The 11,685-nt window shown below is 38.7% G+C and overlaps 1 protein-coding gene across 1 annotated transcript in view; it reads right to left on the bottom strand.

The window, feature by feature from the left end:
* Positions 1–11,685, bottom strand: part of LOC121867237 — a 45,135-nt gene continuing 33,450 nt past the window's right edge. Inside the window, exons 2-3 of the mRNA XM_042367089.1 lie at positions 9,134–9,947; positions 1–2,004 (exon numbers count right to left, since the gene is read on the bottom strand). Coding sequence (XP_042223023.1) covers positions 1,557–2,004; positions 9,134–9,947 — 1,262 coding nt within the window. The 3' untranslated portion in view covers positions 1–1,556. The remainder of the gene's footprint in view (positions 2,005–9,133; positions 9,948–11,685) is intronic.

The following is an 11,685-nucleotide window of genomic DNA, read 5'->3' as shown; positions in this document are numbered from 1 at the left end:
TTCCCACTCCCACATCTTCAGACCCAATTGAATATACAGGGACTGAGAGAGACTTATATACAAAAGGTGACCTTACATAACATCAGGTCAGGTCAATAACATGGGATCCACTATACACCAAAATGTTTTTAGGGCATGGAAAGTTTTGCAAATAAATATTTGGCATGAGTATGGGTAATTGTCTTTCTGCTGGTGACTCACACTGGCTGCGAATTCGGTATTGGTGAAGCCAGACACTTTATATATAGATATTGGTTGATACCCAAACAATTAATAGAAACAGACATTGAAGCTATATAACATGTATATAAAACATATATTACTGTATACTGGTAGTTCATAATATAAGGGTCCATAATTACACAGTTGATAAGTGTACGACTTGCATTATAATGTTACGTCATTCTTTTGTTGACAGACATATAACTGAATTCAGTACTATGAGGAATAAAGGTAATATCAAAGGGAACATTCAAACTTGTGATTATGCTTTGTCATGATCTGACATAAGAAATATTATCTTGTATGAGGTCACTTCACCTTCATCAGTCAGATCAAGCGAGGTCTGTTTAAATACTCTATTGTGTTTTGTCTGGTCCCCACGTGTGTGTTCCCTCACACACTTCCACCTGGTTCAGTTAGTGTGGCCAATACTCTCTCTCTATGATGTGTGAATCTTGGGAGTATCGAAACATGAATCTGAAGCGCCCACGAGTGAGGATGATTGGGGCCGGCGTGTGAGGGGTTGACGGGGTACAGGGGTAAACTTCCTTCAATTTTATTAACCACCAGTTCGATGGTTTCATAATCCAGGTCAAATAATGCATTTGGTTGGAAGTTATAGTCTATTGATACTTTGACTCTCAGTGTCAGTATATGTTAAAAGTGAAATACTACGAAAGCCAACTATGCTCTCTCTCTCTCTCTCTCTCTCTCTCTCTCTCTCTCTCTCTCTCTCTCTTTCTTTGTTGTTAAATGTAGAGCACAGTCTTTCAGGCAATATATTGATTGTGGGAAGTCCGATAAATCAACATTAAATACTGTATGTAGCCTTGGCTTAAATGCTGATAACGTTAGGCCTCCGTGTGTGTTGAGTCCCTTTATGTGTAAAATTGTCACTTGAATCCCAATTTGGATTTAAGTGAGCTTGGAATACTTCCCTAGTATGTAGCAACACATTCTACTCCTAATATATTTTTCTAATTTAATACTGCCTGGTAGCTGCGAAAGTCCTCTTACCGGCCTAAGCCATATCCCTCTTTAACACCTGTACCCTCTCACCCCTTCACACACCGATCCCTGTTATCCCCCGAACCTTACCCCTTCTCCTCCTCTCTCGTGAGCGCTTCGAAATCAGTACTTCGATACTCTCTGGATTCACACGTCATGGAGAAAAAGGATTGGCAAAACTAACTGTACCCGGTGGAAGTGTGGGTGACTGTACATAAGAAGAATAGCTACATAGTTTGTATCAGTTGTAAGGAACTATTTCCTGATTAGCTGGTAGGTATTGGCCAGAGTTGAACGTGTTCTTTCAGTTTGTTTAAGGGTAATATCTAAGATATTATGCCATACTCTATCATGTCTTCGAACATTGAAAGGAATCTAGACCGGGAAACTGGGTTATGAAGTTGATTCGTCATTCTTTCTAGGTGTTCTTCCAAAAATTTCTGGCCCTTTGCTTTAGATAGGTCTAGTGCCTCTGAGGACTCACTGACCACTAAAGGAAGAATCATAATTCCAATCAGAAGACCAAACAGGTTCTTATTATGATATTCCTGACGAAGTTCCTCAAGAGTGAAGGGCACAGGGGCCCCGGCATTCTGCAACACCTTGGTGAAGGAGTCATGATAAGTTTTTAAGAAGGTTTGTAGGTTGTCCTTTCTATTGGGGCCCTCGAGGCTGGTGTATGTGAAGTAGTTTAAGTCGGTGGCTGGTGAAGATTTGCGACATAGCTGGAAGTCCAGTAGCCTTACATCGACTGGAACACCTGCCTTGTCGTACCTGAAATGGATATTTATGGGCAGCACTTTTACACTTCATTACAGTTGTTTATGCTATTTTAGCTGTAAAATTTACTCCCTCCCCCCTAAATATCATTTCTAACTTACTGAAACACCAACCGACTCACTCATTGATGGACTCCTGGATGAATTACTTTATTAGGGCTCATCCTCCTTGAATATGAACGAATCATGTTCACTTTTGTTAATCCCTGACTGTACTGTAGATCCCCAAATTTTCCACTTAACACAAATAGATAAAAACAAAATTATGCATTGTAAAATTTGCGATACTGTACGTTTTAGTAAAAGATGATAAAAAAAGAACCTGTTTATTAATTCATAGAAAGTAACAGTTGAATAATGCAATCAATTGATGTGTAAGTGTGTATCTTCTTTGATAGATCAACATTGATGAACTTTACAGATATTATATCAAATGATGAAGCATCAATGGATAAAGCCAGAAAATTAAAACTATTTTCTTTGTTAACCTGAAGCTACTTAATATAACTGTGAAAATAAGAAAACGATTAAATGTTAAACATTTTCAACAACTTACACATGTCAGTATCAGATAATAAGTTAGGTGCCTTATCCACATATGCTGGGTAATTGCGAATTGCAGTTTTTCCTCCCTTCGTGATAACAATGTAATTATCATTTTCTTATTTTACACATATCTATTTGATATTGTTTTGGTAATCCATTATAATCTTTAAAGGCGTCCATTTATACCTTATATCAGAATGCCTATTTTGAAAATTAAATCTTCATTGTAGCTGCTAGCGGCCATACGCATACGTACAGGGTGATTCAGCAAAGAGTACATTAAATTGGAGGATGAAATCCTTGGATAGTTCTAAACCACAATGTCTCTATGGTAAAATGTCAGATTCTGCATAGTTTCTATGTTACAATACATTTAAGATGTTGTATTAATGAGAGTGAATTTGGTGTGAAACCCTCGTAGGGTTTTGTAATCATTTATTCACAGATCTCTACAGTGTGACCCCTCTATGTTACAACCTAAAGGAAATGTTCAAAGTTGCCCCCTACTGCCTCAATGTCTGGACTATGTTTAATTTGCTCGCACCTGTCACAAACACGTGGGCATATGCAGAATCTGACATTTTACCATAGAGACATTGTAGAATTATTCAAGGATTTATTCTTCCAGTTTAATGTACTCTTTGCTGAATCACCCTGTATATCTATCAGAAGCTAATACATACTCAAAGGCATTATACTTGACGGGTTGCAAGGAACAATCAAGTAATTCTGTTTTGGTTTTACTGATTGCGGCTAAAGCAAATTATCATAATATCTCGGATTCCACCGCTCATAAACACTCACTAGAAAAAAAAAACTTACCGTCAACCCAACAATGTTTAAAAAAATATGTTTTTATTATTTACCCAAAAATTATGAAGTGGGGCCAAACTTGTAGTTTATACCTTATTGTGTAATGGTTGTGATAAAGTGTACAGTACAGTTGGTCAGACAGGGAGGGTCTTATCCTGCAAGGTTAGTTGAACATAAAAATGACATAAGATATGCCCAAGATAATTCAGCTGTTAGCAAGTTAGGTCACACCATTAACTGGAATGATTCGTCCATATTTTACGAATCTAAGCCCCGATGTGGGTCTGTGACCTGTGCCTGGCTGGGTGGGTTAATCCTTGCCCCCCCTCCCCCCAAAAAAAAACCTTGAAAATTTTCAGAATTTTAACGTTTAAGAACATAAGAATGGAAGAAACTGCCTGTGCAGGGCAGCTCTTGTTGAGAGTTACAGCCACTCTCTATCGTCCATGAATCTATTTAGCCTCTTTTTAAAACTTTCCAGCGTCCCAGTACTTACTACAAAGTTGCTAAGCTTTTTCCACTCGTCTACCACCCTATTTGTGAACCAGTTTCTTCCTATCTCCCTCCTAAGCCAAAACTTATCCAACTTAAATCCGCTGCTACGAGTCCTATCCTTCTCTTATAAGAACTTTATCTATATCTCCTTTATTGATTCCTTTCACTCCCTTAAAGACTTCTATCATATCTCCCCACACTCATCGTCTTTCTAGGGAATGCAAGTTTAGTGTCTTTAATCTATCTTGACATGGAAGGTTTCTAAGTCCCGGAATCATTTTCGTCATTCTTCGCTGTACCGACTCCAGTGATTTGATATCTATTCTATAATAAGGGCACCGGAACTGAACGGCATAGTCGAGGTGCGGCCTGACAAGCGCAAGATATAATTGCATTATGACCTTTGCATTCTTATTACTCACACTCCTAGATATAAAACCTAATACTCTGTTTGCCTTATTTCGAACATTAGCTCACTGTTTCCTAGGCCGTAGGTCCGGGCTTACAAGTACCCCTAAGTCTCTTTCGCAAGTCGACTTCTCTAGGTTGATATTGTTAACATTGTATACATTAACAGTATTTGTTCTTCCAATATTAAGTATGCTGTACTTGCTGGTGTTGAATTTCATTTACCATTTTTCTGACCACTCCTGCAGTTTATTTAAATCGTCCTGTAGTGCATTTGCATCCTGTCCTGAATTACTCTGCCGCCCTATTTTGGTGTCATCCGCAAACTTGCTAATGTCACTACTGATCCTAGTATCTAGATCGTTTATATAGATTACTAGCGGAATCGCCGCCCTCCGGGCGGCTCTTTCGCTAGGCCAGGGTAGGACACTACCCTCCGTGAGGCTCCACATTGTCTCACTGTAGTGCATTAAGGTAGACCACATTTTTGGTTTTGCCATTAGCAGCAAGTATGTACAGATTTTTGCCAGTTCCCACTCTGGAGCATCCAACATAGAACTGTCCATGGAAGAAGCAAGGAAACACCAGGCTTAGGTCAACCATCGTTAGGAACTGTCCCTGGCTTTTGTAGATGGTCATGGCAAAGCTCACTTTAACCGGGAACTGAAGTCGCTTGAACTCAAATGGCAGGTCAGTGGTGATGAGAGGTATCCTTGGTATAAAAACGTCCTCTCCTTTAGCTTTTCCTGTCAGTATAGTAGCTTCCAGTACATGTGGCATCATGTTCTTCACCACCAGTCTTGTGCCATTGCAGAGGATTGGTGGTTCAAGATTTCTTAAGAGCATTATAGGAGTTCCAATCTTGAGAGTGAGGTGGTGAGGAGGCATTCCAGCGGGCTCTAAAGAATTAAGGAATTCTGCAGGGTACTGGACTGCTTGGTCCTGGTCGATTACTGTATCAACAGATTTGAATGAGGTCTCACTGCCTGGAAGCTGTCTCAGTAGAGTCATGTTGATTTCAGCCTCTGTTTTATTCTTTGGTGCCAGAATTGCGCGTTCACGCAGCCACTTGTGATCCTTGTAGTGGTGGATAATGTTTGGGTAGACCATGTTAGTGAGCTCAGTTGAGGACTTTACAACATTTCCACATCCTTAAGGAATGATTATTTGTCCTTCTGACTAAACAGGGAAAGTTCCATTCCCAATCTGTAGTAGAAGGTTTGCAAATCGTCCAGCATCCTGATCTCCTTGTAGATGTACCCTCATGTTTGTGGATAGGGTGGGTGTCTGAACACTTCTCGAAAGGTATGATGCCTTGAGGCATTCATCCCAAACGATGTGCTGCATTTTTCTAAGAGTTTTGCCTTTTTTGATGTTGCACACTGGATTCTTATTGTGAGCGAGGTTGAGAGGCGACCTGGGGTCCAATGGTGTTGTAGTGAACGTGTAGTATGGGTGTTGTAGTGACTGTGTAGTACTGGTGTTGTAATGAACGTGTAGTACGGGTGTTGTAGTGAACGTGTAGTAGTATATATAAGGATAAAATTACCTATAATACGTGGGATGTGACACGACTTTTCAACCTCTGTGTAGTTTAACGGGTCGGGTCGGGTTGGGTGTGTCGGATCGGATTGGTTGGAGTTTTTTTGAGATCCCCACATGACACTTGCTTTCCGTGCCAAGTTTGGTTCGGGCGGCTCATTCGCTAGGCCACGGTAGGACGCCACTCTCCGGGAGGCTCCACATTGTCTCACTATTCAGTTCCCAAAACTTCTTCTTCCATCAACAGTTCATTAACGGTGTATGTAAGTTCCACTACAACGGTACAGCAAAGTATATATTTTTAGCATTAAACTGTTATTATTTTATTGTCTAATCATCACTACATATAACACCATCCATCATCACTACATATAACACCACCCATCATCACTACATATAACAACATTCATCATCACTACATATATATATATATATATATATATATATATATATATATATATATATATATATATATATATATATATATATATATATATATATATATATATATATATATATATATATATATATATATATATATATATATATATATATATATATATATATATATATATATATATATATATATATATATATATATATATATATATATATATATATATATATATATATATATATATATATATATATATATATATATATATATATATATATATATATATATATATATATATATATATATATATATATATATATATGTATATATCTGTGTACTAAGTAATAGTGCACAGTCGGATACAACAAAGTTGAGCAAAGTGAAGAAAATTTGGTCAAACCTGGCTAGATGTCAGCGCCACGGATGAATCTCAGTGTCGTTTTTAACAGAGTTCTATCTCTCATAATCTTGAAGACCAATAATAACATTATAAAGTCAACGACCGTTTGTGCCACTCACAGTTCTCTTAGAGTATCTAATACTTTCACTTATAATATTTTGTGAATTAATTTTACACTATTCTGATTGCAACTTTCATATTATTCCTCTTGATTCTTTTTATTTTCAAAATGAGACAAAATAACTAATACATTCTTACTGACACACACACACACACACATGCAGATAAACATATTACTTTCTGTCATCTCGTACATATGATCTATTCAGATATTGTAAGTACCCTAAACAGTTTCTTCTCACATTGCTGATCGTGGAAACGTTGATCCACGTACCTTCCATTTACAACACACAGTGCTTGATGTACTTTACTGTACCTGAAAGGATTATTCCACCACATTTTTCTACATGCATCCTTAGTGCATGGGAACTATGCGCGTTTTCTCTCTCTGATGCGCTCCATTCTGCCATATAATCTATTGATGTTATCTATTCAATCATTGAAATTTTCATATTTTACATTTCGACAGTGATTCTATCCATATTTCTCACAATCTTGTAATCTTTTTATATTAAAGTTATTTTCATTTATTTAAACGGCTTTATTATTTTACTTACTTGTTTTGGGTATTGATTCTGGCTCTCTTTAAAACTTTATACGAAGCTAATTCTTCTACTTTAATTCACACTAACTTCGTTTTAATTTCTATATATCCCTTTGTTTTTTCATCATTCCACACTTTCAGCTTATATTCACGTGGACTCCTTCATTAGCTGTACTTTTTAGATTTGCTCTCGTTACACTGCCCTCATTCTTCTTCAACCCTCCCCACATGCAACTATTTTCTTTCAATCATTATTTAAGATTATTCAGCCATGTTTACTTTCCTTATCTTACCAATTAATTCAGGTATCCTTCTAATTCTTTGGTTATCTTGCGTTTTTTACCAGCCATTCCCTATTATTATCTCTTCTAGTGCTGTAGCTCAATGTTTCTTCAGCATCTCCTTTTTCATAAATCTCATTGCAATTATGATTGTTGAAACACCTCATTCATCTTTAATTACTCTTTCTGGTAACAAGAATACACGGGATGTAGCTACGTGTCCCACTCCCTTAAGATTAGCTACAACTCAGCAATATATATTAATATCTCATGAAGAAAGTTGAGATTGGTCTCATGTATAATAACTGAGAGATTTAGCAAAGATTTCCCAAAGTGAAAAACTGTGGAGTGGAACTTCATAGACACCTTGTAGCCCAGATTTAAACACTGCGATAACATTTTTTTGTGCTTTTTGAAAATTCGGCCGCATCGCGTTGCAGAATTGAAGAAAGGATTAGTACTACATGCAATACTGTTGATGAAGACCTGTAACGTATAGTGATAAGTATTTAGCGACTCTGTTGGAAGCGATACAAACACAAAATGGTTATCACAAAGAACATGTAATGCACGCCCAATTTTCAACGTAAACAAGAAATAAACATGCCATCAGTTATTGGCTTACCTTCTATATCTACCAGCAGATACCCGCTCTCCAGGGGACACCCTCTTTCCTGTTTTTTTTTTTTTGCCCGCATATCAGTAAAACATGCCTTAATGTACAATCTCTCGTGTACTGCATACGGTACTAACTTGACTTGTGTGAATTAAATATTTGCTTACGAATTTACTAATAACAGCCACACATAGTATGTCGTGGATAGACACAACTTTTCCTTGTAGGTAGTAGACAGAAACTTAAGTAAAATGTTGACTTGGCAATATATGGTACATTTTGTTTAGTACACCGAAGATCAAATTCTGTAAAAAAATGTTGTATTTGATCGAAAAAAAGCGAGCAAAGTACTTGGGTTCATACAAAGGACTGTTAGTTACAAGACTAGCGAGGTCATCCTAAAACTATATCTTGCGCTTGTGAGACCTCACTTGGATTACGTAGTTCAGTTCTGGTCACCATACTACAGAATGGACATAGAATCCCTAGAAAGAATTCAGAGGAGAATGAAACGATTAATTCCGGGCATTAGGAACCTTGAGTACAGAGACAGATTAAAGAATCTTAATTTGCACTCTCTCGAGAAACGTACAGTAGAGTGAGGGGCGAGATGATCGAGGTGTATTAATGGAAGTCAGGGCAAAATAATATAACAAAGGTACTCAAACTATCCAACCAGGAGCGAACTCGTTACAATCGTTTTAAATTAGACAACTTTAGATTTAGATTTTAGAAGATTTTAGAAGATAGCTTCAAACATAGGTTGGATGGATATATGAGCGATAGGGGTTAGGTGTAAATGGAACTGCCCAGTATGGGCCAATAGGCCAGCTGCAGTTTCCTCCATTCTTATGTTCTTATGTTCTTATATGTGCATGTCATATAATAATTGACGTATTCTGCAACAAGGACGAAGAATTTTAATGAAACTTTGCAGCAACAAAACAGAAATTCGTTCAAACCTGAACAAAATGTTGTTGTTCCAGCAGTCGCCATGACACAATACATCAAATGGTGGAGTCTTCTTCACCTGTTCCTTGAAGACATCATTTGCCTTTGGTCCAAAGTCTTTGAGCCATTCGACAACGTTATTGTAGCCACCTATTTTTTCTATCATTCTCGCCGACATAAGAGCAAATTTCTGAAACATAGTCGGTTTGTCATTCTCGTTGTCGGTAAGAGAAGATAAGTCTTTCTGAAGATATTTATACCTAACATCTAAATCTTCCGGTGTTTTTGCTTTAACTAACAACGAAGCGGCGTGAAGTGTTGCTAACTCCTTCAACACCAGAATGGAATGAGCCTTGTCCATTCCTTTCTGACGACTAAACATCTTGAAAGCCTCAAGACGTAAGTCTCCAAGGATTATTACTTCTTCGCCCTTGACCAAATGGACAAAGTGGCACTGAGCTACCCGCAATGGTTCATGTTTAATACGAATCAGCTCGGTGTTGAGTAGTGGTAATAAATCTTGGTAAAATCCAGCTTCCTTCTCAAATGCCATATGGACAAATTCATCGAGCGTTGCATGTTGTCTACATGGGTTACACTTGGCAACATATGTGGCTTTATGCTCACTTCCTCCCTGGCGATAAGTTACTTTTATACTTGTCACAACACAGGCGTAGTTGTCTCCTTTTATGGTAAAGTCTTCAACTTTCCAAGAAATTAATTGTGCATTACTACCCTTGTCTGCCTCCAGCGCTGATTTCACGTGAGTCTCCTTTATGAGTCTCTGTGACGCCTGGGTAATGAAGTCTTCTTCCTTGCCGTTCACTGTAAAAAAAAAATATATATATATATATAAATATGTATATTATTCAAGTGGACTAGTATTAAATTAATATACGAAACTAAATAAATAAACATGAACGAAACGCACGCTTGTCACACCTTAAGCGCCACCCCCCTCCCCCCCTCATAGCCTGTCTTTGGCCCTATATAAGGAAAACCACGCCGACCTGCCCCAAGAAATTAAACCTCCTAGTTCTCAAGAAGTTCTTTGAAACTAATGAGATCGTGGGGGTCACCAAGGTGGAACGACTGAAGATCTATGGTGACATCAAGATCACCTTCGCCGAGAAGGGTATGCCCGTACAGCTCGCGGAGATCCCAGACATCAACGTCATTCCATTTAAAATGATTGCCTACAAGTGGGACAACCTGAAGCTGGGTGTAATCTCCCACGCCGAAATTGCCCACGTGGACCAAGCAGAGCTGAGTGAGCTCCTCAAGGGGCAACTCCAAGTTGTGAAGATGTTGTCCGACACCACTGCCCTCATCGGACACCATACAACCTTACCCAAGGAGGCTCAACTGGCGTGGGTAACTGTGCCAGTGAAGCCCTACTGCAGACCGAAACGCTGTTACAAATGCCAGCACTACGGACACACTGTCAACAAGTGTGAGGCGCAGGAGGACACCTGCTCCCTGTGCGGCAGCCCCGGACACCGCTACACGGTCTGCCCCAACACAGTAAAAAAATGCGCTGCCTGTGGCGGCCCACATTCCTCCGCCGATCGGACCTGCCCGAAATGGAAGGAGGAATGCAGGATAGCCAAGGCTCGACTCGATAAGAAACTGAGCTCCCAAGACAAGAAAAAACCAGCAGAAAAGAAAAACAAAGAAAAGAAAACTCAAGAAAAGACACCCGCCACACAGAATCAAGAACACCACGAGGCCTGTGGAGCTGAAGCCCACGTGGTCAACCTCACCATCTCCGACTTCTTCCACACCTATGAGGACATAAGACACGCGGAAGACGAACAACAAGACCCAAACACGAATGAATGGAAACTTCAAGAGAGCAAGAAGAGGAGGAGAGTTAGAAGAAAATCTACATCAAGCTAAGAAGAATACCAAGACAGAAGACCAAGACATTTCCTCCACACAAGAAAACAGCACACACAGCCCATATGGCAGGAAATGAGTAGGGCAGCAAAATATAACAACCTATACATTATGGGGGATTTCAACTTCAGAAATATTGACTGGGACAACATTGTAGGCGACTATGAATCTGAAGACTTCCTAGACGCAGGACAGGACAATTTTTTGAAACAACTAATTACAGAACCTACTAGAGGTGACAATATATTAGACCTAGTATTAACAAATAAAGAAAATATTATCAGAGATATCACAGTAGGGGAAGAACTAGGTAACAGTGATCACAGAGAAATCAGGTTCACCCTAAATTGGGAAACGAAAAACAATGACAATATGGTCAGAGTCCCAAACTTTCGGTGGGCGGATTATCAGGGGTTAAGAAGGTACCTAGGTGAGGTCACCTGGGAACAGTCACGTCAGTCCACAGTAGGAAGGGGTGAGGTCATGGATGACACAACAATTGATCATGACTATAAAATATTCACTAGTATACTACATAAAGCACAATAACAAAATATACCATACAGAAAAATTAGGTCAAATAAGAATGAGCCAAGGTGGATGACCAGAAAACTTAAACATGACATAGGAATAAAGAAAGGAATATATAAGAAATTAAAGGGAG

This window comes from Homarus americanus, unplaced genomic scaffold (assembly GCF_018991925.1).
Source record: "Homarus americanus isolate GMGI-L3 unplaced genomic scaffold, GMGI_Hamer_2.0 scaffold6317, whole genome shotgun sequence".
Lineage (NCBI taxonomy): Eukaryota > Metazoa > Arthropoda > Malacostraca > Decapoda > Nephropidae > Homarus > Homarus americanus.
Note: the sequence above shows the minus strand (reverse complement) of the source record. Positions and strands in the feature narration are given on the sequence as shown.